Consider the following 27,962-nt stretch of genomic DNA (forward strand, 5'->3'; position numbering starts at 1 on the left):
AATTTTACAACGTAGAAAAGATGTATTATTGGATATTATTATTCAAGGCAGGATTTTACAGAAATGGGATTCATTCAAAATCAGGGACTGCAAATTGAGTTTTGTTGAATTATATCTATAATAATGATTCAGTAATTATTTACAAAATACCTGTTTCTAAGGTCTGACTTTCCTCAGGTGTTGAGGAAAACTGCCAAAGTTTCATAGACGCTTGTTGATCTAGTTCCGGTGGCTCTGATGTGGGAGGGGGTGGGGGAGGAGGCATCAATGTCAAGTCTGAGGAAAAACATGATACCAGTTTCTAAATCATATCGAGAATCAAAAAAGAACATAAATGATTTTTTTTGTACACCTTTTGGTAACAAGCATATTTAACAATAATTCAAAGTTATTGTTTTCCCTACATATCAATTTCATCATTCAGAAATTCATTCTTATTCCCAACAACACACATCCAAGTCCAATAACTCTAACATGACTTACCAATGATATCTGGGTCAAGATAGAGCCTCCTTTCTGAGAACATTTTGGGATTGAGAATTCCTTCTTGGATCTCTGGAGGGATTTTGTCTGGACTCAGCAAACCAAAACTGGATGCAATGACTTCAAAATCAGACTCTGTTCTTGGTAACTCTGTTTCCGGATCTGCATCTAAACATAGGACCTCAAACATTAGGAAACTTATCAAACATGTATTCTTGTAGAATTCTTTTTTTTTTTCTTTTCAAAAGCTTTTAAATATGTTTCAAAAGTTAACACAATACAAGGAATATCAAACATAACAATATATGCATTACTAAGTTTTTACTTGGATTTAAAAGGTTAACACCTTTTATTAATATATCATAGGGTATTGATATTAGATACTTATGGTAAGGATTGGGACACAGTGTTATTAAAATAATGCAAATATTGAAAACTTCCACTTTGATTTCCATTGTTTATAAGTTATGACAGCCAAAAGCTATACTGAGTATATGACATACTGTTAAGCTGTTTTGTGTGAGAGAGATCAGTGGAGGTTAGTACTTACAAAGGTCCAAACCAGAGAGAGGATCAGTGAGAGAGGACTGTCTACCTTTAGCAGGACTATTGGCAGGGGTCCCCCAGCTGTCTGTATCACTGCTCTCCAGTTCCTGTCCACGTCCCCCCTGTGGAGAGTAATCGTCTAGAGGAACCTTCTTCTCGGACTCCACCCCACTATCTGTATCAGATGATTCCTCCTCATTCACCGTGGAGTGAACCTTGTCATCTCCAAATATTTCTCCATTTGATACCACTGTTTGTGGGGTCTTATCAGTCTTTGGCTTTTTGGTATTGGGTGGCGTTAATTGTTCTTGTGTTTCGGGTCGTTTGATTGGAGCTTTCCTCTCTTTGGCAGCTAGGTACTCCTGAATGTCATTAGGATCTGATCCAATCACAATCACACTCTTATTCACATGTTTGGGAGATGTGTCACTTTGTTCTGAATCTTTTACAAGGGAGATCACTCCTTCATTCACCTCGGAATTCTTTGGCTGAAAGTAGGGGGAAAATTCAAGTTGAATAATCTGACACACTTCAAATTGAGGTTTTCACTTATTTAGTATTAGATATCAAGGTTCAAGTATTCTTAAGTCATAAAGTATTATTTATTGATTTGTGATTCTTTGTGAAGATGAAATTTTAAAAGATTTAAAGTTTACAACTATAAACATTAAATTCAATTAAAACATTCCTTTTCGATAAAAATATTTATGGAGCTTAGCCTCCATATCCAAGAACTGGCCAGGGAAAAGATTTTATACTACACACATCCATAATTTTAGTGCTGTTTCTTTTTTTTCTATATTAACACGAAATAAAACCATGCAAACTACACTGCTCAATAGAGGGAACTTAAATCTGCCAATTCAAATGATGGCAAAAAAAAAGAAGAAATTCTTTTTGAAATAAGAAAAAAAAACATGAGTGAAAACAAAACTGTATTTTTGGTAAATGTTTCATATCTGGAATTTCTCTATAGTCTACCTGGATGCCTAGGTCCTCTTTAATTTTTGTGATAAAGTTGCTATCACTTCCATCATACACAGGTGGTCCCCTGGCAAAGTTAACGATTCTCTCATTCTCCGCTATCTCTGTGGAATCATGGTCTGCCTGGATGACGTGGGTCACAACGTCCTCTGGGTAACTCCAGGGAGAGGCAGACACACGGTGTGTTCCAAAGTATGGGGGAACTGAAAAAGGAAATTTACATGGTGAAAAGGGAATTAATAATATAATTAAAGATATTTACTTACCTCCACTCTTAAATAAGGCACTATTGATTATAAAATTAAAACAAACAGCAAAAGAATTTAACATATAACTTTTTCAAGCAGTCTTTTTTCACCTTAGTTTAAATTGTTCCTTGGGTAGTATCCTGTTTTAAATTAGTTTATTGATCCCTTGTTTTGCCTTAAATACCCCACACTGATCTGTTTCCAGAGTGTCCATTAATAATGTAGACAACAGTGAGAGTAAAATTACATTTCACAGAGGATATCTCTCCAATTAAACTTCAAACTGTAACTGTAGTCTGAGAATAATGGAACTACCCCTGGCAATTCTAGCTATATTGGCAGCTACGGTCCCACTAATTAAGCAGTATAGATACTGCTTAGAATGGGTTCACACCTATTTACACATAAACTGTCCATCCATGAAATTCCATAGGCATCTATCTATATATCTATATGGACACACGAAGCTCGTCAGTTTCCATATAAATAATATGGCAACACCAGGTTAAAAATTCCACACATAAGAATGAGTGAAAGGCTAAATAATACTTTGGCCCATAAACTCATCAATGACTAAAATTTAATTGTTAAGTATTGTGTGTCTGACTTGTGACAAATTAATCGGCATAAAAAATATTTTAAAGCGGATGTGTGTAATGTTATTACTACCCAAAATGTTATTGTAATCTGGCATAACTGCCTTCATTCCAGGGAGTTCAATGGTGCAGGGACAATAGGCTTAGCGAGTAATAAGGCGTCATGATTAGTGTTTTATTGGCGATCAGTGGAGGAAATCAAACAAATGAAGATTGTGATCCCCTAGAACAACCCCCCAGTCCTTCCACAAGAAGGTGCTAAATGCAGAGTACAAACGAATTTATTAAACCAGCCACTGATCCCTATATAGTTATGTATTAATACAAGTCAAATACACAGTTTGTGAATTACATAACTTATTCAACACTATATTGTTACTTTGATTGGAATAAACTGATATGTAGTATAAAGTCCACTTATCCTTAGTTTAAGACGTTTTCAATCAGTTAAATTTGGACCAAGTATAAATACAAACGTTATGTAACATACAGAAAACCAAACCTTTGAGGAATCTCAAATACCTGAAGTGATCGAGACAAACTTCAAATTACACTTTCCAGCTACTATTAAAACTAGATCATTTAGTTTACTGCATGAAAATCCATAACAACAGACTTATTTTTCCATAAAAAAGTGATGAACTTTCAATTAATCTACATATCACGTTATTCAAATGAAATTTAATTAAGGTAGTCCAATCCCCAGGTTCATTTAAATTAGGCATTGAATAATTGAAATTGCTCATAAAAATGTCTGAATTCTCAAAGTAATGTGTATTTACCCAAAGTAATTCTTCAAATTTCATCATTAAAGTTAATCATTATATCGGAAAAATTGGTATACACTGTATCTTAAAAAATAAATTTTCAGGAAATGCAAATAAAAACACATACTATGCATTTTCTAATTAATTAACAAATATATTTTAGGATAACAAATTATAGGTATCCAGGTATTTGAAGAAAATTGCATGATTTTTATACTTATTTGGTTCTTTAGTTTCTTCTATTAACATTGGTATCTAAGGCTAGATTAAAGGAAATTGGATTTTGTCAAAGATGTATTTTTAAAAACACTTCTATTGGGTACAAATATCAACTTTTTATAAGACCATTTCTAAGACTTCAAAGAACCTTGAATCTCGTTGAGATGCATGAAATGAAAATTGTTGTGTAACAGGGTTAAAAGTGATGGCTATGTGTTGTAAATAGTGAGGCTACACTCCTACTAGCACTAGCTAGTGGGTTAACCCTTTAGCTCAGTTGGTAGAGCGCTGGATTTTAAATCTGAGGGTAGTAGGTTCAAGCAACAGTAGCAATAAAATACTATTAACTGCTAAAACTCAGGAGGAGATAGAAATCTTCCTCTAAATTGTTGTGAACAGAATTTTTTAATCCAATAACGTGGACACTTTCCACCCTACTGCAACAAAATGTATGTAGGTGGGTGGCTGAAGGGGGGGGGGGGGTGCATGGTGTTCGAATGATATAATATTATAATAATGGAATCTACAGTAAAACACTATTCTTAAAACAACTGTTTACGCAAGAGGAATAAAATCAGTAGTAAAGATACTTCATAAGGCACCTATAAAGTAAGGCAGCTATAAAGTGACATAGTCTAGCTGTCTAGTCACACACTTCAGTCTTACCAGGCTAAAGGATTTTAATTTTAATGGGTGACATATAAATACAAAATATCAAACACCTACATAATAGTAACATTGATTTAGGGCCAAATTGTAGGTAAAACTTTTATACATTTTCAGTGATTTTTCTACATAACACGGCTATTCCACTTATCATTGCAGTTACAAGGAACTGACGGTCATGCAATTATGAAATGCCTTCCAATTCCCATCACAAGCAATCCTACTATATAATCAGTCCGTGAAATATGGCGATCAATGGTTCATCCTTTGATGTCTGAAACTTTCTTAAAATTTTCGTTCTTATTTGTCAGATTAAACAAAGAACAGAGCAGGCCAGCACATGACTTGTTTAGGGATTAATTACATTAATACTATAATCTAAACATCAATAATTGCTAAAGATTATCTGGTATGAGAGATTATACATTTCTCCTTGAAAACATTTCACAATTTTTCCATGTAAAATACATACTGTACATTTCCTTGCATGGGACTAATTTATGCCATATAAGTGGTCACAAATTTTTTGCAGAAATTGTCACAGCAGCTAAATAAACTGATTTTATCACAAACAATGGCAATCTAAGAAATCTTATACCCATGGATTGAACAGAAATGGTGATTTTGTGGAATTTTGACCCCCTGGAAAAAAGTACATCTATAGCACCCAAAATAAATTTTACATCACCTTATTAAAAATGTACCTGTTCAGAGATTAATCACTTCCTGGGACTATAGGCCCATTCAGCTAATTATAATGAGTATTTCCCTATAATCTTACAGACAAAGGTTATCTATATGACATGTTTAAGTTCCCCAATTTTGCTTCAAAATGATCATCCAAAGAAAACCTTCAATAATCTTGAGCTTATCAAAATGGCCTTGATTCAATTTCATTAAAACACTTCTTGACATGAAAAATTCCTAATGTTTCTGAGTTTCTAAAAGTTTTATCCCCAGAAGAATGACATACTTTCTCTTCTTATACTTGTCCAAATGACAAGAATTCTTGTTGCTTCAGATCCAACTGTGGGTCAGAATCTTCATTTCTTGTAGTCATTAGTCAGTCAAAAATTTTAACAATTTCCATGGTGATTCACATACCGGTACAACAAATGTTCATTTTATGTCTGTTTTTTTTCCAGTTAACTTTCACATGATATCAACATCTTGTTAAAGAAACACAATTTATCTACCTAATGCAAAGCAACTTTGATCATGATGACAAAGCCAGGCCATGTATTTTATTAACTTACAGCGTGGCACACTGACCTTTATAAGCAAACTAGAAATTTTGAAATCTTACTGTGAGGAATTAGTATTTAAACACTTTTTTAAATAATACAGTTCAGAATGTAGAATCATGATTATACAAATGGAAAAGAAAACCTCTGAAAGCTAGCAATACTGTATACAATATTGCAGTGTAAATATTATATTTACTATAAAGAAGCAGACTTTACTACAACATCATGGTCATGTGGCAAACTGCATATGATCCAAAATAAGTTGTAAAAGTTTATTCAGCAAAGCATTAATTATATATATATATATATATATATATATATATATTTGGGATGTCAAATCGGTCAATATTTGATAATCGGTTACTCGGACAATTTTCCGATCGAGTACCCGGGTACTCGGAAAAAGTGTGCATACATGAAAAGTTTGTTGATTTTATTGAGATCTGTTTACCCCATCAATGTTTTCTTTCCTTTATAATGCATGTATGCATGCACATAAACATCGAGCCCAACAAAAACGATTTTTTGGTATATGCACTTAATTTTTGTATCAAACAAACACATGATCAATTAATACACCAAGAATTACAAATGCTTTACAGTTCTTGTTTAGGAAGATAATTTGATTAATGGTAGAGAAGGACGATCCTTTGTATTGATTAGACTATAATGATAGAGAATGTCTTTGGGAATGGACGTTGTCGTGATCGCGGGTCGTACATGTATATTATTTACATTTCCAAGTTTTCTATTGATAACTCTGAAAGTTAAGTATGTTGATTTCTCGATATTTACAACTTTACCCATTATGCATAAATTATCCCACTGCCGTTGATGCTCTAACATACCCAGCAAACTAGACAGCAATTCCTTAAATATATGTTTGTTTTCCCCGTACACGCTAATTTACTATGCACATTTGACTTTTAACATTTTTTTTAATCTTGGTTCCTCGGTTATTTTTTAAATATTTCTTCACTTTAGAATCAGCAGCGATATTTCTATGTATGTCCTATTTCGCTACCGTATGCTAATTAATTAATCTAAGGATAATTATAGATCATAATTAAAAGATGTTCATTGCAAACAAATAATTAAAGCCATTCAAAAATTAGGGTCACAAAAGGTGAGAACAGCTGTGTACGGTGTCCAGTGATTGGTCACCGTAATTATTGTATACACCTGTACACAGCCACAGACGATAACGGGTATTAACTGGTGTAGGTGACACTAATTACTGTATAGACATGGACGATGAATATTTAAATCACATTTTTTGATAAGTTTTTAATAAACATATGCACTTTGAAATATGAAAAAAAATATACATCCGAGTAACCGAGTACCATTATTAGTATTCGATACTCGGACGTTCGATCGAGTACCCGGTTAACTATATATATATATATATATATATATATATATATATATATATATATATATATATATATATATATATATATATATGTATATATATATAACAAACTATAAATTCATAAAATTTAATACAAAACACTTTTCCCAGAGAGTGTGCTCAACCTGTTTTAATGTACATGTATATGAACAAATCTCAGTTGATTATCTTTGATATATATTTGAAATTATAACTTTGACTTCCTTAATAAGACTGACATTTATTATTAGAAGTTTGTGCAGACTAATTACATTGTGTAACAGATCATTCAAATTTTGCTGATGTTTTAATTTTCAGTGCTTTTGCAGTGGGGTATAATCTCAAAAAGTTGATAATGATACGAAAAATAAAATTGAGATATCAAAATGAAGCAAAAAAGGATTTTGCTTAAAAACATGAAAATAAAGTGTATGACAGCAATACAAGCTGTAAATGGTAACTGATTTACAGACAGACTCACCATCAGGGTCTGAGCTTTGTTTACTGGCAGGTTTTTCCACCAGACAAACATTGTCATCCACAAATATCCGGTAATAACCCTCTACCATGGCAACAAAATTCATGGCCTCATCCTTTAGAAGGCCAAAATTTAACATCTGGAAATTTGAATTAAACCATGTCTTTTTAAAAAATGATCATTTTTAGCAACATCACTTTACTTTGACATTAAAGGTTTAATTCTGGTAATTAAGTCAAAACATTAAAAACTTAACTGGATATCTTATTTCTTTATATGAAATCAAAATATTTATTTGAAATTAGTCATTTTAATTCCAATTTTATGAGAAGAAAAAAAAAAGCTTAAGATCAACAGGCATCATCTACATTCAAATACCTACCCCTTCTTGATTGTCACTTTTGATGGTAATTTCTACTTTCTGTATGTTGTCCTTTTCTTTAGCAACTTTAATTTTCTGAATTTGGTCAAACTCAGCTAGCACAGACAACTACATAGAATAAAAGTAAACGTTTGAAATAAAGTAAGTTGCACCAAAGATCCATGCATGGATTCTCATTCAGAGGATGTCATTTATTTGAATACACTGAAAGATTACCGTATAAAGTTTGATGTTGGTAATGAGCCCAATACCAGACTTGGGACCAACCAAGATCATAGCTTCTGTCATTTTATCCTACAAAACAAAGAATTAGTCATCACAAAACAATGCTTTTAAAGAATATGTCTAAATGTGATATATAACAAACAAGAGGCCCATGGGCCACATCGCTCACCTGAGCACATTGGCTTGAATTTTAAACTACCTGATGATGCTTCCATGTCAATATAACAAATGGCTTTGTCGTACTTGAGAAGATTTTAAAAAAATTTTCCCATATATTCCTTTGTTAAAATTTGATCCCCCATTGTGGCTCCTCCCTATCCCAGGGGTCATCATTTGAACAAACTTGAATCTACACTACCTGAAGATGCTTCCATATCAATATGACTAAACATAACTTTTCTGTTCTTGAGAAGAAATATTTTTTCTATATGTTCTTATGTAAACTTTCCATCCCCGATTGGGCCCCATCCTACCCCTGGGGGTCACCATTTGAACAAAATTGAATCTACACTACCTGAGGATGCTTCCATATCAAAATGACTAATCATGGTTTGCAGTTCTTCAGAAGAAGATATTTTCCTTTATATTTCAATGTAAAACTTTGATCCTCACTTGTGGCCCCGCCCTACCCCCGGGGATCATGGTTTGAACAAACTTGAATCTACACTACTTGAGGATGCTTCCATATAAATATGACTCATCATGGCTTTGCTGCTCTTGAAAAGAAGATTTTTAAAGATTTTTCCTATATATTTCTATGTAAAACTTTGATCCTCCATTGTGGCCCCGCCCTACCCCCGGGGGTCATGGTTTGAACAAACTTGAATATGCACTACCTGAGGATGCTTCCATATAAATATGACTCATCATGACTTTGCTGTTCTTGAGAAGAAGATTTTTAAAGATTTTTCCTATATATTTCTATGTAAAACTTTGATCCTCCATTGTGGCCCCGCCCTACCCCCGGGGGTCATGATTTGAACAAACTTGAATCTGCACTACCTGAGGATGCTTCCATATAAATATGACTCATCATGGCTTTGCTGTTCTTGAGAAGAAGATTTTTAAAGATTTTTCCTATATATTTCTATGTAAAATTTTGATCCTCCATTGTGGCCCCGCCCTACCCCCGGGGGTCATGGTTTGAACAAACTTGAATCTACACTACTTGAGGATGCTTCCATATAAATATGACTCATCATGGCTTTGCTGTTCTTGAGAAGAAGATTTTTAAAGATTTTTCCTATATATTTCTATGTAAAACTTTGATCCTCCATTGTGGCCCCGCCCTACCCCCGGGGCTCATGATTTGAACAAACTTGAATCTACACTACCTAAGGATGCTTCCACATGAGTTTCATCTTTCCTGGCCCTATGGTTCTTGAGAAGAAGACTTTTAAATGATGCCATTATTTTTTCACTAATTCCTAATTATCTCCCCTTGGAAGAGGGCATGGCCCTTCATTTGAACAAACTTGAATCCCCTTTACCCAAGGATACTTTGTGGCAAGTTTGGTTGAAATTGGCCCAGTGGTTCTTGAGAAGAAGTCGAAAATGTGAAAAGTTTACAGACAGACGGACAGACAGACGGACAGACAGACGGACGCCGGACAAAATGTGATCAGAAAAGCTCACTTGAGCTTTCAGCTCAGGTGAGCTAAAAACTGTACAGCAGTACTTTATCACAGAATTTCCCTCAATTAAGGGAGATAACCACTCTTACCAATAAAGTAACCATAAATATTCGACTGCCAAATGTCTTCAATTCACTGACAATCTTCATGTAGTGGAGCTTGGCCTGCATGGATGACAGTTGTTTCTGGCCAGGAGGCGTCAAGTTCTGGTTCATCTTCATCTGCTGGGCCAGAATCTTCCGTAACTCCTTTGGTTTCAGGTGCTCTAGGTGACTATATGGCACAAATTTCTCCATCCCACACTCTTTCCTGAGAGTAGTTGAACAAACATTTACATATCACAAACATTTAATCTTTAAGTTTGGCATTGTGCTTGGTAACTGAATCTCATTTTTCAGCCTGATTAAAGCTAGACCTATACTGTGCACTGTACAGTCAAACCTCGTTATCTCGAACTCAATGGGACCAAGAAAAAACTTTGAGATAACTGAGGAATCAAGATATCCCGGGTAAAATACTTATGAATAAGGGGTTGGGACTTCTAAATCAGTTTTGGTATTCGAGATATCAGTGTTTGATATACCAAAGTTCAACTGTATTTGTCAAACTAATAGATCTGAATTACACAATGGTCTCATCTTACATAATCAATTTAAGTACATTTGAATATGCTTTAATTTGTTTAACATTGATCAATGATTATTTAACTAGGCAGAAATTTGCTATTACTTCCCGTTACTTACTCAATAGCTTTAATGTTGATCTTGCTGGCAACATTATTGTTGCTCATCACATGTTGCTGTATGTGCAGTGCAGCAAGCTTGTACACAAGTTCTCCCTTAAGTTCTGGAAACCTTTCATTTACCACATCATTACAACACTATATAAAAAAAAATAAAACTTTCTGATCAGAAAGGAAAGACTTCAAAAAGAACATTTAAGAAATGAAATATTGACTAAAAATTCATTGATCATAGTCTTGTTCATACCTCAGGCAGTTTTAAAAATGTTTTAACTCTTTAAAAAGAAGATCATTTCTTCAGTATAAAGATGTCTGTTAATCTTCTTTCACTTTAAATTTTCTCAATAAAATTTTTTAGTGATAAATATTTGCTATATAATTATGTTGAGGGTATGGTACTTACCTGCATATAAAAATATTCAAAAGCCACAGGATCTTCTTTGAGTAGATCATATGCATCAATTGGAACAAACATCACTCGGAAAAGACAGCGGAAATGTCTAGCACCTGGTTTGGCAGCGATCTGGTGGGAAATGATTTAGCACTCAAGATTAAGATTCAAGTCTAACAAATACTCAGTGATTAGTTTAAGAATTAATCAGACAAAATCTTGACTTTGCATAGTGCTATGAATTTTTTAAATTTTGTTTTTACTTTTGATAATCATAATCATATTCAACTTTATCAGACCAAATTGTAAGAATTTCTACCCACAGAAATTCCTTACTATCAGTATTTGACATAGTTACTTTATCTATAAGGTATATAAAAAAAAAGTACGGAGTATGTATTGAGATTAACAACTCTACCTCAGCAAGAGTGTCCTGTTCCTGGAGAAGGGTCATGTGACTTGGACTGTGGGACTTCATGTTCTGTAGCACCAAATTAAAATGTTGGACACACTTAATATTCAGCTTCTCCTTCAAGGACTGCACCACATCCTGAAAGGTTAAAATGTGCTTGTTAAAAAAAACAAGGCCCCAAGAGTTAAATATGATATAAAATGCATGCCAACCTTGTATCAACCTCTGTAATATAACCTTGTCTAAATATGATGCATATCTGCTTCCACCAGTGGATTGTGCATGCAAAATATGACATCTGCCTTGTTTATTTCAAAGAGTGATGACAAAAATTTAACAAACAAAACATCTTACATTGAAAAAACAAGAAAGACAAATCACTAGCAATTTGAATGCTTTTGTCACAGTATGGCTACATGTCGGTGATAAAAATTTTTGGTAGTATTTATTGAATTACGACACTTTTGAAAAAAAAGAATTCCTAGTTTTATTTTTGTATGGTATTTCTTACCTTCACAGTTGTCTTGTTGTCATATTTAAATGATTTGGTCTGTCCATTTTCAAGAAAAACTTTCAACACATTTGGCATGAAAGGAATATAACTCTCATCTGAATTGGCCTGAAAGTGTGCAATATTGTTATCTGACATTAACTTCAGAAATGCAAGGTTCTAGTGTTGGCTCACAGGCACTTGTTTCGGTAATAAATTTTTAACCCATAGATAATAACACAAGGTATCTAACTCACACGGAGTACCCCCCCTCCCCCAGAATCGCACTCATTTACACTTTCAGAGGAAATACACTGACAAACTGTTTATACCTATGTTTTCTACGATAATTTATCTACACAACCATATATGGCATGCTTGTCTTTATTTTCTTTAGTCTCCGTAAACAGCGTCAAAACTCTGCTCGTCGAGTGGAAAAGTCGAATTCAACCATGAAATGATATGTGCTAATCCCGCACAGAGATTTTGATTGGCTAAAAATCTGTTTCTAAAATTACATCGGATAAACATTGTAATGTTTTCAGGGAAAATCAGACATAAACAAGTTCTGTTTACTCATGCAATATTTAAACACTGGAATTGAATTTTTAAACCCACTCATTTTTTAATTTTGTTCTCTGTGCGGGATTTGCACATACCATTTCATGGTTGAATTCGACTTTTCCACACGGCGAGCAGAGTTTTGACGCTGTTTACGGAGACTAAAGAAAATAAAGACAAGCATGTCATATATGGTTGTGTAGATAAATTATCGTAGAAAACATAGGTATAAACAGTTTGTCAGTGTATTTCCTCTGAAAGTGTAAATGAGTGCGATTCTGGGGGAAGGGGGTACTCCGTGTAATTCGGAGTTAGATACCTTGTGTTATTATTATACTATGGGTTAAAAATTTATTACCGAAACAAGTGCCTGTGTGTTGGCTATTGGCTGAAATTTTGTAACAAAAAAATTATTATTCTTTTTAATTTAACTACAATTATGCACCAAAATGCACCCAAACATCTACTGTTTGGCACAATTGCAAACATTTCTGACATCTTAAAACTTCAATTTTAACTTAATTTCTAGCCCAAGTATTTTGCCAGTATCAGAACTAAAAAAACTTAATGCAATTCAAAATTTTTGTCAAGGAACTCCAATTCACTGGAATATTGGTATCACAGCACAGACCTACAATGAACAACTCTTATCTTGAATCTTTAGTAACTATAAAGCTAAACCATGACACAAAATATTATGGGAAAGCATGCTATACATTCCTTTAAAACGGAACTTCAGAGTTGATATTACTTTTCCCCCAGTTCTTTGTGTATTTGTACAATAAACTTCATGTTCATTTAAACAAAAACCCAAAATACTACTTCACCTGATTGTTCTCCTTGTTACAAATACATACAGAAAATGGCATCAAATAAGACTTTAGAACAATTTTTGTGGAAATTTGGATTAGCAGGGCAGGACAAATTAATTATTGTATGATCAATGTGAAAAAATCCTCAATGGTAGCAGACATTTTGTCTCTATGGAGACATAATCACATAGCTTACATTTTGTAATGGAGCACCGTTCACCATGGTAACAGTGACATTCTCGGAGAAGCGGACACGACTTGGATTACTTTTCAGCCTGGCCTTTTTAGCAGCTGTCAATAATGAAGACTTCTTTGTGGACTGTTAAAATAAAGCAGTAATTAAATCACAACTGTCCTCTGCCTCACTGCAGATTCAAAACTTTTTCAACGAAAATGTTACAAAATCATTCATTTTGCTAGAATGACGGAAGTGATGGCTTTTTCAAGCAAGCAAATAAAAGGACTGAAAATAAAATTAATCAATACAAGTAAACAAGGATTCTAGAGCAGTTTGCAGTGATGATCGGAGTGCCACAACAATCATATAAATTATATTTCTATCACATGCAAGTGATATTTTGTTATTTCTAGAGACAATTATAATCTACAACCTAAGTGTGTTCCATTACAGGAAACACAAATGTATTGCATCAACATAAGATCTCATTCCAAGCCAAGTGTCAGTTAGTTTTTTACTAAAACTTTAAAAGGTTTCAATTCATTTTTTTTTTACATCAATTAAGACACATGTGATATTCAAAATTTTTCATTGTCAATCAAAAGCTTTATTTTATGTTGAAAATGCACACTGAGATAAGAGATGTAAGAGTCGTGTTGTCAGTGCTTGTTTATTTTTCTACTGACCTGCATTTCTACCTACAGAGGAAAAGTTTAGTCTTTCTGAATTGAAGTTTGTTAAAATTTAGATTTCTTAAACATATCAATTTTACATAAAAATTACCTTCAAGCAAAATTTTAACCAGAAGCAAAATTTTGAAGAAAAAAAATACTTACATTATCTGAATAAGGCTGGCATACAGTCAATGAAATGGAAACTTTACATGACCTGCAACACAAAAATAGTATTTTACAATATGTTATTCCCTTAATATCTCTATTACTCCTTTTTACCCTAGTAAGTTTTTATTCACAATAGCAGTTCTAGGAATTACATCAGGCGTAGCTAATATTAAAAAAAAAAGTTTTACCATCGATAAAATCCAATTCAGATGCATAGTCTTAAGGAAGTCTGGCAGCAAACATCCAAGTATATACTGTATACAGGGAAATTTTCGCCCCCGTTTAATTTTCGCCCCTTTCCCCCTCGTCGCAATTGGGCGAATTTAAAATGGGGCGAATTCAAAGAAAATGGCATTATCTCTTAAACAAAAGTGTGTCTGGGCGAATTCAAAACGGGGCAAAATCGTTTGCAGGTGTAAAAGGGCGAAAATAAGACGGGGCGAAAATAACCCTGTATACAGTATCCACTGTGCAAGTTTAGACCATGTATGGCATATTTACTCAGCAAACAAACTTAAAATTTCAATTTCCCCAAAAATATATGTTAAATACTGCAACCAAATGTTTGCATCTCTAGAAGCATCACTCATGCAAGTTTGGACCACACAGGACTTAAAGCTACTTGTAAAAGATATGCTCCAAACACTTTGAATGCTCATACATTTGAAAAATAAAAGCTAAATGCAGCATCTTAATTACTTAAGTACTTTGCATCCTTAGGTGCATCATTCATTCAGATTTGGTAAAGGTAGGGATTACAGGGTAAACTTCAGAATCTCGATATTGGATAGGTCAATAACCTGGGTTATGTCAACATCCAACCGCTTCCCGGCTACATCTCCTACATGACTTGCAAACCTCGGATATGTCAACCTCAGTAATGTCAACTACCCTGCTTATACAGACATACACTCACAGTCCACAGAGCAAGATTTACCTGGTATGGGTTAACATCAGGACAATTTCTACTTTCCTAAATATAAGTGCGCGTCTTAAGGTCATTCATTACCCTTTGATGACCCCGAGTATCTTGACATCAAAAGAAATTCACACCTTACAATCTCCATAACTGCTTAATTTTAATTTTTTTTTTGACTGCATACTGCTTAATTTTCTAATGACCTTGTTTTTAAATGAAGTCCAAGCACCCTTGGACACTGACGAGATGTTAACTGATTAACAGTATGTGTATATCATTGATGCACATGCTTTCAAATGCGAAAATATACATATTTTTCTTAATATATTGAAACCTATGATAAATTTAATTTGAAAAAGGCAATTGAATTACAATAGATTGAAACAAATTTGATCTAATATAAACAATAAATTATGTAAGAAATTAAACAAGACTTATTTTTGGAATTTGTGGTAAATTGCTTTCAACTATTAAAATCCACCAATAAACAAGAAATACTAAACACATTGAAATGGTGATTCATTCAAATAGCCATGATTCAAACATAGGTTATGTATCATTATCTGTGTAAGTTCAAGTACTTAAACATGTTTTGTTCTTACAAGTTTTCTTTCTTAATAATTTTTTTAAAAATTGTAGGTTTGTCTCCCACAGGTGCCAACTTTGTACAGTTCATGTTTCAGCAGCACATTTCTTATTTCTAACAAAAGGGTCATATATATGCATGAAACATTCTTAAATGGCTTTATGTGAACTCACAAGTTAAATTATATGATAAATAAAATATACATGTACTACATATTAAAATCCATATCATATGTCATATCAGCCCAAGTGGCCCTGATATGGGGCCACTCAGGCTGATATGAAATATGATATGGACTTTAGTATGTAATATTCTCTATTTAATCTGCTGCAAAAGAGTGTTATGAACTCTTGTTTTTCTTGTCTGTACCTGACTAGATCTATAACATATTCTCTAGGTGAATTTTTCACATCCTCTCCATTAATTTTGATAATTTGGTCTCCTGGCAGAAGTTTGTCAACACTAGGACCCCCTGAAGAAAAAATTTGATTCAAAATCAATTTATAATTAACTAACACATCTTAATACTTATTTAATGAATACATGTACATGTATTAACTTTGAAAGAAAAGCAATGCACTATTTCACTATTTCAGATTTAATAAACACAAAATATGACCTTATTAGTATTCAGCTGATTCATATAAAATTGAAGTCATTTGCTTACATATGAATGGTCTAATGCTACATCTTGCATGGTGTCCAGCAGAACACTTTTATATAGATCTATTAATGACTTAACCATATTATCTGAATCAGATAGTTTCTCTGTTTGAAAAATGGGTTAAGGTAAGCACTACACTCTGAATAATTTCATATTTCTTGACTATTATTTCCCTAAACTTTAAAAATTTTTCCTTGCCAGAGAGGGGGGGGAGGGATCTAAAGCTACGAACATTCACTGACCATCTGTCACGAAGCGCACCACCACTGGTTTCTCACTCCCAGCCACGAAACCAAACCCTTTCTGTGGATCCCTATTTAGAGTAATCTCCCTTGGTTTTGGAGGTTCCACATAATCCGGATCATCACGTGGATCATCTCGTGTTGTGTATTTTTCTAAATGACTGCAAAAAAAAAAATTAAAAGTAGAACATACTTTAGAAAATAATTATACTAATCAACTTTCTAATCAGCACTGAATTTAAAACCTTAGAAATTTCACAGTAATCTCAGAATTGGGTGAACTTAAACAATTTGTTGCATTTCTAAGATATAGACTTTTGTCAAGTATGGGCCTCTTGTGCTTTCCATCAATTGTTATGGAGGAGATATACATTTTACACCTGTGATATTACCTTGTTTAAATGAGCTTGGCTCAGGGTAATGAAAGGCTCTTTGATTGTATCTACCTTAGCAAGTAAGACCTGCTTATGCTCTTATTGAACAGATAATAAATTTAACATCTTTCAGCTGTCTTAAGTCATCTATCTTTTCTATCATCAACCCTCCCTTTTTTCTCCACCAAAATCATTTGATTTAGAGAACGACACAGCACTGGACAAATATGATTGAGATAAGTGAAGCAGTTGCATTGATTGGCCAAGAGAAACTAATCAAACAAGAAGTTAGAGGGCAGTGGCCCCGTTTTTCCATTAAATTGGACTGGACAGGCCTAATACCCATGGCAAATATAGAGAGCCATATTGACGTTTCGAAGACTAAACAGGATATGTCCATTTCATTGAAAACATTTACATGCCATGAAATGATAATAGTGAAGTATTGACTTCTACAATGTTTTGAATTCTAATGTGAAATACTGATTGTAAGTTGTCAAGTATGAAATCTTACAAACCACGACAAAAAATCTAGTGTAAATTTATCTCTGTCACCTAAGGCAAGTCCCAGCAAAAAAAAAAAATTACATTCAAACCTCATTATCTCAAACTTAATGGAACCAAGAAAAAACTTCTAGATATCCAAGGATTTGAGATATCAAGGGTAAAATACTAAAGAATAAGAGGTTGGGACTTCCAAATCACTTTGACATATCCATGGTATTCGAGATATATATATATATATACATGTATACCGTAAATCTGGAAATTTTTACGTCGATTTATTTTTGCGAATCTGGGTTAAAAGTCTGTTGATTAATTTTTACGTTTAAAATTTTTGCGAATCGTCATTTGAACTAAAATATAAAAAGCTCTTAAAATTTTCTTGAACGTGTGTAAGTTACGCATGTACATACAATAAATTACGAATAAATATACAATATTAAACTACGCCAACGTTCAATATTCAGATAAAAATATTAGAAAAAATAAATCATCCAACGTGTTGAAAGTTTTCATAACATTTTCATGAATCACACATGTACATAAAATATATATAACGATGTAATCTTTAGATAAAACATTTATTGTTGTTGATTTATTTTTAAGAAAAATATTTTTGCGAATGCACTGCATGCGCAAATTTGCTAAAAATTTATCTACAGCAAATATTTCCAGATTTACGGTATATATATACTGTAGAAGCACAATTTTTTGTGGGGATAAAATTTCATTGATTTGTCATCTAAATAGGTAAAATGACTTATTAGTGGTATTCATGAATTAGCGCATTGTTGTCCACTCCAAAAGCCACTAAAATTTTAAGTACACATACAGTAACTGCTACAGAGAGAGAAAAAAAAACATCTATAATTTTTATTTGGAAAGCATTTTCTTACATATCCTGCCATACTTACATTCTTAAATATATTGTATTACATAAGAATTAGATATCTGTGCATCATCACTCAGAACACCAAGGTAATGCTATACATCACCAATTGTGTTTGGTAGTAACTGTTGAATCTAAGGAGCTTATTTTCTAATTATTAATTATCGCACGCTTCACATTTCATTTTCCTGCATTATATACCCTGTGTTTGCTAAAAATACATCTAGTGTAAAAAGTCAAGATATTTTTAGGGTTGGCAGTAAGAATACAGTTAAACTAAAAATAAGAAACTTTTTCTCAAAGTCGTTTCGTAAATGTTATAGTCTGCCCCACATAAGTGCTTCCATCACAATTCAAATGATGACAAATAAATTTTGATTTTATCATTAAACATTGGAGCTTCATCACTTCCAAACCAGTTTAACCAGATAATACATACAAGTATTACAGGATTTTCAAAGTCTATGGTGTACTTATTTCCACAGATTTTATGAGTGTGATGTATTGACGATTCCGTACATGTACTACATCATTAAGTTATTTATAACAAGCAACGGAAAATCATGAATAATGATGTATCCCTTTCTGAAGTAGCAGCCATTCTCACAATGTTAAATCTCCATAGACTTTGAATTTGCTGTCATGTCAATATACTGTAAACATACTTTTTTCCACAGGGTCATAATTCCTCAGAATCACAATTTCTGTTCAATCCATGATTTCTCAGATTGTCACTATATGCCTTATAATACTATAAGTAATTGCTGGGACAAATTTCCTTGGAAAATTTGTGACATATATAGTGTAAAATTAATGCGATGTGGAAAAATGTACTTCTACAGAATCGGTTGAACTTGATGCTTCATAATATCAAAGCATGATGTTTGGAAAAAGTATTTTAAGGCATAATGCAAAAAGTGCTATCCTTGATACACTGGGACAGACTGTAACACAGTTCTTAAAATGAGAGCAAATGTTGCAAGAATATGCATGTGCAGAAATACCATTTGCTAAAAAAGTGTACATACTGCATGTGAACTTTTTAGATGAATTCATTTGATTTGGCACAGTTATTCAGAATTACCATCTATCCATTAATATATTCATCTATCTGTATCTATAATAGTATTATCTATTTTAATACTGATTGTGACAATTTATGTCTGTGCAAAATGCATATAGTGGATTACCTACACTAAATTTTCTAATGTGCTAAATCTTGATTATACAATTATTAGTATACATGTACATTTAAGTATACACTTTTTCTATAGAAGTAAAATTGCCAAATATTACCATCACAAATGCTAAATACATGTATTGTATTTGACATTGCCCCAGTATACTGAGGTACCTACTTGATGTAGTACTGTTTGTCATTTTTGTCTATTGCACATTCCCATCCATAAGGTTGTCCTCCTGTCCCTGGGTCCCAGTGCTCCAGAGGAGGAATCCAGGAAGAGACCTGACTGTTGTGACTGAAAATACAAATGACCATTCATTAATAAATAATACATGAATAGTTACAAACAATGATCCAAAGACAGCAATGCTCAAAATAATCTTCATTATTAATCTTTTGTGATCATAACTATAATCAGAAGGCATGATTTGGAGAATTCATTAATTACATCTTAATTGATTCTACCATAACACTTTAACAAATGTAGCCAAGGTTAAAAGTGCAGTCTTTTTATAAAATAATTAGAAGTCCCTAATGAGACTGTAGCTCTACTGGTCTTTTATCATATAATAAAGGAAAAGAAAAGCAGCCTCTAGATTTTAAATGTTATTCTTAGTCTTATATTTAAAAAAAATGTATCCAGTTATTTTCTAAATGTATATCAATTTTATTAAAATCAAATTAAACCTGTAGGTGGAGTAGCTTTTGCAGAAATGTGGTTTCCACCTGCAGAGCTAAAAATGGGGATTCCTCCCTGATTCAGTTTAGTACACTTATCCACTGCATATAAGTGATATATCCTTTTCATCAAATCTGTATCTATTCCCTGAGAGTTTGTCCCAGGGAAATAACTCCTGTAAAGGGTTTGATGAAAGAGCTATCTCACTCATGGACTGTGGATAAGCATTTTATCATACTGATATACATGTTTTTACTAAGGGGTGGACAGTGGAATTACTATACTGTAATTTATCCATTGAATGAAAGTGATACTTTTTGAAGTGTTATCTTAGAAAATACTTTCTGTTATAAGAAAGCAAGAGTAAATAACCCATCCTGACATAAAACTGCCAAAGTTTCTCCAAATTGTTTGCAATTTTCAATCTCACAATCACTTAGCTGATATACCACACTATAATGCTATACAGCACTGCATTATGAAAAGATGGAGGCAAAAGGAAAATTACAAAAAAAAAAAGTAATAAACAGAAAATTTAATGTCTTGTAGTTGGATATTGTATTTTTTCACTTTTGAGAAGGGATATTTTTTTTCAAATTTACACTAGCTCGTTCTAACAGCACTTGTGAAAAAAAAAATCCTGTCCCAATCGTGCAATAAATTCCATATTCAACTACAAAACATTGAATATCTTCTTTTCCTACCACATATCTTCTTGTGTATTAATTTGACAATTTCAATTTTGTTGTTCTACGAAGAATTCAAAGACTTTTTCTCGCTTATTTCTTTCAATTTAAAAAAATTTCATCAACTGAACCTCCATGGTAGCTTCACATAGGTCTTAATCAGTTAAGACTTGAATGGAATTGAAACTATTTAAAAGTACCGTAACACTAGAATGTTTGATACACATTTATTAAGTTGACAAGATATAGTGTTCTTTTTACTGAGATGATATTAAATGGTTTTCCTATCCATAGCTATACATGTATAAACATTAAGACCATAATTATCCTTTCCTATCCCCAGGGGTGCAAAAAATGAGAAATGTTTAAACAACGTTATTGGAGGGACACTGTCCTTCATTTGAACAACCTGAATTCTGGTATGAGATGAGGAATACTGCAAAAAAAAGTTATGTGAAGAATTAGACTTTGATGTGTGAACCATCCATCACTTCTTGATTAATTTCCTCTAAAAAGATTTTTGCCACTTCATTTCATTTACTTCCAATCTTCTTCAGAACTTTCATTTTCCAATAAGTTGATTAATGTTCCATAATCTCTTTCCAGAGTAAATCAATGTATGTTCATGAAAGGGGTTGCATGTTACATGTAAAATGAAAAATCCCTGGGCTAACTCACACACACACAACAAAAATAGAATTAAGCATCAGAGATGAAGCCTGAAGCACAATTATTCAAGGAACACTGAAATATTTCAGGTCTTTTTTATAAAGGGAAAGATTAAACCCAGAAGCATCAGAAAAAATAATGGACAATTTCAACATGCCAGATTTTATTTTTTTTTCTTGCTATAAAATCATGATTCATAGTTGTAAAAAATCAGCATGAAATGCACTTCAAACACTAGCAAACATAAAACAAACAAAATATATTACATAACACTTTCAGGTACATCCTACCTTTTGTAATATATATATATATATTTTTTTTTTTGGGGGGGGGGGGCTATCTTCTACATTACAAGAAAGATGAAAGTTTCTACATTAATTTACAGGAAACAGCTTTTTAGCCTTGGTTTTTTTTTTAATTAGCATGTGACTTAAAACTGAAAAAATGCTCAAATTTGCTTAGGAAAAAAATGCATCCTCAAAAGGAACTAAAAATGATTTCAATATTATTAACTTAACTGCATGCAAAGTTCAACTAAACATTTATGTCACTTTAAAACAATTACTCACATTTGTTCACTTGGATATGCTTTAACCTGAGCAGCAGACATGCAGTTGCAGTGCTTGGTTATTCCCTTTCCAGATGCATGCTTATTTCCCATACTTTTTTTTTTCTAATATAGCAATCAAATTTCTATTTTGCAGGTGCTTTAAATACAATTCTAGGAACACACACACAACATTGTAACCTTTTTGATCCAAACACAACTCCTATCTGATTCCAGAGCCTTAATATTAATAGATAGCTCTGTATTACTCTTTCGATCGTTTTATTCAGAATTTGTATTGGAAAATGTATGAAGATTTGTATTGGTCACTGAACTGGGGATAATTAGCAGATTCATCAACTGATGTCATAAAGTAATACTTCAACATTAAGATGATTTCACTTATATTAAATGAATAATACTCCCACCTGATTTGCCACCCATGTACTGAACACTTGCTAAGATTTATGAACTTTAATTATTGTTAATTTTTTTTAATCAAACCTAGAAATATGTCCACAGGACATGAAGCCCCATCCAGGGTTCATTAGTAATGCAACATGAAAATTTGTATTAGTGTAGGAAGTTTGATGAAAATACCTTGAATAGTTTCTTTACAACTGAGTTTAATACACAATTAATAATTAAGTCATAGGTCATTGGGAAGTTCAAGGTAGAAAAAAAATGGACACTCTTGATAAATTATCACCAAATAATGTATTAGCGCATAAGCTTACATAAAAAAATATCTGGAATAGTTTCTTTGAGCACCCTCCCCCCAATTTGAGAAAAGTGAGGTCAAGGTCAAAGAAAAGGTCAAGGTCAAAAATGTTGATGAAGTTGAATAGCTAAACTCTATGTATTAGTATATGAAGTTTGATAAAAATATCTTGATTTGTTTCTTTGAAACTATACTAATCACAAATTTGAAGTCAAGGTCAAAGAAAAGGTCAACGTAAAAAATGTTGATGCAATTGAATAGCTCTCATCAATGTGTAAAAGCATTTGAAGTTTGATAAAAATATCTTGATCTGCTTCTTTGAAACTATGCAAACACAAATTTGAGGTCAAGGTCAAAGAAAAGGTCAATTCAAAAATATTGATGTCATTGAATAGCTCACATCAAAATGTATAAACATATAAAGTTGTGATAAAAATATATTTGAAAATTAGCTATACACAGATCTGAAGTCAAGGTCAAATGAAAGGTCAAGGTAAAAAATGTTGATGTAGTTGAATAGCTCTCACCAATATATATATCAGCATATTAGGTTTGATTAAAATATCTTGAATAGTTTCTTTGAAACAAAGCTTAATGCTATTTTATGAAAAGTTAGGTCAAGGTCAAAGGAAAGGCCAAGGCCAAAGACTATTGATGCAGTTCAACAGCTCTCATCAATATATACAGAAGCATATAAGATTTGACAGAAATATCTTAAGTTTCTTTGAAATTGAGATAATCACTTATTTAAGAAAGCCAAAGGAAAGGTCAAAGTCAGAAAATGTTGATGCAGTTGAATAGCTCTCATCCATATGTATCAGCATATGAAGTTTGATAATAATATCTTGAATAGTTTCTTTGAAACTTACCTAAACACAAATTTAAGAGAAGTGAAGTCAAGTTCAAAGGAAGGATCAAGGTAAAAAAAAAAATAGTGAGGAAGTTAAATAGCCCTTATCAGTATGTATCAGGATATAAGGTTTGATAAAAATATCTTATACAATTTCTTTGAAATTGAGCTAAACACATATTAAAAGAAAAGTGAGGTCCACTGGTCAAACGAAAGGTCAAGGTCAAAAAATGGTGATGCACTTGAATAGCTCTTATCAATATGTACATGTATCAGCAAATGAAGTTTGATAAAAATATCTTGAATAGTTTCTTTGAAACTGAGCTAAATGCAAAGTGTGATGGAAGGACAGAAAGACAGAAGATGACATGACAAACACTATATGCCCAGGCCATATTCATGGTGGGGCATAAAAATAGATTACCACCTTGAGTATTACTAAATGAAAACACTATTTTTTAAGTTTTACATATGAAGAAAAATATGTACAAGGATATTTTCTAAACTTGTAACAAGTTTTTGAAATTAAATTAAACTTGTAGGAGGAGAAACTATCATCAAAAGATTCAGGAAGCTATCACTTAAGTTCAATCTTTACTGGTTCAGTGGTTCTTGAGAAAAGATTTTTAAATGATCCCACCCAATTTTTACTATTTCATAATTATCTTCCCTTGGCAGGGAATGTGGCCCTTCATTTGAATAAACTCGAATTACATTCAACCAAGGATACTCTGTGCCAAGTTTGGTTGAAATTAGCCCAGCGGTTCTAGAGAAGATGAAATTGGAAAAAGTTTAAGACGACAATGATGACAGACAACAGCTAAAGGATCAGTGCACTTAAGCTATGAGAGTTGGATCCCGGTTCTTTGCCAATAATAAATTTCCGAAATTTATAAATTTTTTGAATCAAAATTATTAAACAATTTCTTAAGAGCAGGGTTTGATATATTATATCACATAAAAATATTAAATAATGCCGAGCGACAGTGGTTTTTGCGACAGGGGTCTAGCAGTTTTGTCACATTTCTATTGTTATTCATATGCATACCAGTTTTCAACGACATTGTTTACATCGAGCCGCAACTTGTCCATTCTTCTCATTTGCACAGAATGTGTATTTTGATTTAAACTTAAACATATCCAAAGGGCAATGTTGGACAATTTGCGGCTCATATGTAATTTTCAAAAAAATTCTCCAAACTACACTCGGGTTAGCTACTAAATTAACAGATCACCGAGTGTCAACCTGTTTTGACCTGTTTGATATTATAATCACTTTACTCACGTGACATTCCACTGTTCGATTTGCTTTCATTGTGTCTATCAATAGACTTCAGGGCTGTACACACAGATGTGTATTTAAGTACAAAATCTGAATATGTATAGACTTTTAATACGGTGAATCCTAAGATTTTTCAAATCTTATAAAACTGTATTAAGAATAGGGCAATGCTCTATTTCTTAATACAAGTCTTAACTTACCTTTCATTTTCAAACCAATCAAAAGTACTCACATTGTGGTCATCCCATTTTTATCATAAAAAAAAAAAAGCAGGTGGTAAATAATGGTCGAATTTAGCAGTAATAATATCGAAAAACTCGTTGTTTTATGGGAAAAAGATCAAAAGGATTAACTACATGTAATTGTAAAAGTTGCTCAAATGCAGCGTTATCTATTCTAAAGAAGTTTTTAAACTACTGGGGTCTTCTCTGTGCACCTCATCTAGCGATGCATTGTGTGCACCAAGTACATATACGAGTGTTCCGCCGCTGTTTCCATTACGATGTTTTTTTTTCAGTTTTAATGTAATGCTTAATATGATAACATATACTGCTAACAGAACGTCGTTTTCCATTATTGAAGGAGAGAGAGAAATATTGCGAGGGAAACACGTAGAAATCCCTAAGTCTATTAACAAGCTAATAAAACATATAAACGTGTGTACAGGAAAGTATTATAATACAAATATAATACTTGTATTATACAGTAACTACAAATCTCACCGTTCGTACCGGCCTGAACAACTTCAAAATAATGAAGAATTTTGCGAAAATTTTATTAGGGTCTTAAAGTTTACCTTGTCTTCTTTCACTAAATTGTGTTTTTCGTTTGGTATTTTGAAGGAAATTCTGGTACTGCCAGTGCAAATCAAGTGCACGATTAGTATGTAGCTGTGTTAGCTCATGTCGCCTCTGTATTATGGTCTGCAGGCATCTACAGACACATCCCTAAACACTAGTATCATATCTGACAATATTTGGATTGCCGAAATGAAAGAGATATTGAAGACATAAGCGAGTGATTATCAATATAGTAACGTTGTAGAATTTTCGTTGACTATGTTTTTTAATCTGAAATATACTTGTTCCATCAATAAAATGTTAATTCAAATTACAGATAGTTTGTATTTCTTGGAGTTTTCATGTTAACCTAGCGACTCAAATTTTAAGTTAAAATTTTATATTTCATTTCCGAATGTTATTTATCTATACATGCATACTAAAATATGTATCACCATGAGTACTACATACATGTATAATTTGTTTCACTACACGTTTGTATTACTCTACGTACTACATGTACAGTGAATTACGATTAAATGTAGTGTGACATCGAAGTCATGTACATGTGAATCTTTCTTAAAACATACATTCATTCTTTGAATTGAAAAGCATTCAGCATATAAAACGAAAAATGATAAAGCTAAAGAAAAAAGAGGGGGCATTTTTTATCATATATGAAAACTTAAGATTGATCTAATTCGGTGCTAGGCATCAAACATATGGTTACGAATCATGAAAATGATCAATATGTATGGCCATGAATCATTTATTATTTGTGTGAATCAAGAAACTACACAATCTTTCTCTCCCCCATTTAAATTCATACTGTAGAATCAATCTGGAAATAATGTGCAAATGTTTACATTCCACTTCCATGTGATTTAAATATCTCCGCCCATTTGCGGGTACCTTAAATTCGAAAGTGGTCCAGTTCAAATTTCCGGAATTTAAGGTTTATACATGTTCTTTTCAATGACGTTGTGTGGAATTATAGCAATATGTTTAACAAAAAAATCGAAGTATAAATATCAAAAGCATATGTATGCACAATAATCATAGATTAATTTAGAAATATAGTCTAATTTAAGGCTTAAAATGGGTGGCCGAAAAGGCTCCAAATGACACTCTAAAGTGCACTCATTCTTTTGATCAGAAAAGCTCACTTGAACCTTGGCTCAGGTGAGCTAAAAACTGCAAAATCAGAATAATTCAACTTTTTAAAGGCATAACTGAAACTTGGGTTTCACAAATGTTATGAAACTTACTGGGAAGTTCAATCATATCTTCTTGTCTACCCCACTCAAATTTTGCTTATTTGCTCTTATTTCTGAGTAATTAGCTAACAAGAGGTCCATGGGCCACAATGCTCACCTGAGTCAATATGGCTCTGTTCTTTCATCAATACTTCCTATATATTCCTATGTAAAACTCTGATCCCCCATTGTGGCCCCACCCAACCCCTGGGGGTCATGATTTGAAAAAAATCGATTCTACACTACCTGAGGATTCTTCCATATCAATATGACCAATCACGGCTTTGCTGTTTTCCACAAGAAGATTCTTAAAGATTTTTTTATGTATTCCTTTATAAAACTTTGATCACCCATTGTGGCCCTAACCTTCCCAAGGGGGGTCATGATTTGAACAAACTTGAATCAACATTACCTGAGGGTGATTCTACATAAGTTTCATATTTTCTAGCTCAGTGGTTCTTGAGAAGATTTTTAAAAGATACCATAAATTTTTCACTTATTTGTAATTATCTCCCCTTGGAAGAAGATGTGGCCCTGCATTTGAACAACTTGAATACCCTTTACCAAAGGATACTTTATGGCAATTTTGGTTGAATTTGGCCCAGTGGTTCTTGAGAAGTCAAAATGTGAAAAGTTTACAGACAGATGGACAGACAGATGCCAGACAAAATGTGACCAGAAAAGCTAAAAACTGCATAACATTCCCCAAGATCTGCAGTCAAGATTGTTTTTCAGTGAATCAAAATGAAAATTGAACTATTGGTAGACAACCTGCTCAACATCAATACTATAAACTCTCTCTCTCAAAAAAAAAAAAATCTGTTAAGTAGCTTCAA

General features: G+C 32.9%; 1 protein-coding gene across 5 annotated transcripts in view; it reads right to left on the reverse strand.

Moving 5' to 3' along the window:
- The window catches only part of LOC133173697 (uncharacterized), a 52,477-nt gene that overhangs the window by 7,349 nt on the left and 17,166 nt on the right, over window positions 1-27,962 (reverse strand). For 4 of the 5 annotated variants that reach the window (XM_061308695.1, XM_061308696.1, XM_061308694.1 and 1 more), the window contains exons 3-19: window positions 19,833-19,952; window positions 16,708-16,868; window positions 16,171-16,273; window positions 14,291-14,342; window positions 13,473-13,595; window positions 11,925-12,032; window positions 11,420-11,551; window positions 11,014-11,133; window positions 10,612-10,748; window positions 9,958-10,177; window positions 8,226-8,303; window positions 8,010-8,117; window positions 7,631-7,766; window positions 2,011-2,216; window positions 1,034-1,517; window positions 484-651; window positions 151-276 (exon numbers count right to left, since the gene is read on the reverse strand). In XM_061308695.1, coding sequence (XP_061164679.1) covers window positions 151-276; window positions 484-651; window positions 1,034-1,517; window positions 2,011-2,216; window positions 7,631-7,766; window positions 8,010-8,117; window positions 8,226-8,303; window positions 9,958-10,177; window positions 10,612-10,748; window positions 11,014-11,133; window positions 11,420-11,551; window positions 11,925-12,032; window positions 13,473-13,595; window positions 14,291-14,342; window positions 16,171-16,273; window positions 16,708-16,868; window positions 19,833-19,952 — 2,582 coding nt within the window. The remainder of the gene's footprint in view (window positions 1-150; window positions 277-483; window positions 652-1,033; window positions 1,518-2,010; window positions 2,217-7,630; window positions 7,767-8,009; window positions 8,118-8,225; window positions 8,304-9,957; window positions 10,178-10,611; window positions 10,749-11,013; window positions 11,134-11,419; window positions 11,552-11,924; window positions 12,033-13,472; window positions 13,596-14,290; window positions 14,343-16,170; window positions 16,274-16,707; window positions 16,869-19,832; window positions 19,953-27,962) is intronic. The other variant, XM_061308698.1, reaches the window with a different exon arrangement.

The sequence above is a fragment of the Saccostrea echinata genome, unplaced genomic scaffold, assembly GCF_033153115.1.
Source record: "Saccostrea echinata isolate AGI-Se365-2 ecotype Australia unplaced genomic scaffold, CSIRO_AGI_Sech_v1 ptg000056l, whole genome shotgun sequence".
Taxonomy (NCBI): Eukaryota; Metazoa; Mollusca; class Bivalvia; order Ostreida; family Ostreidae; genus Saccostrea; species Saccostrea echinata.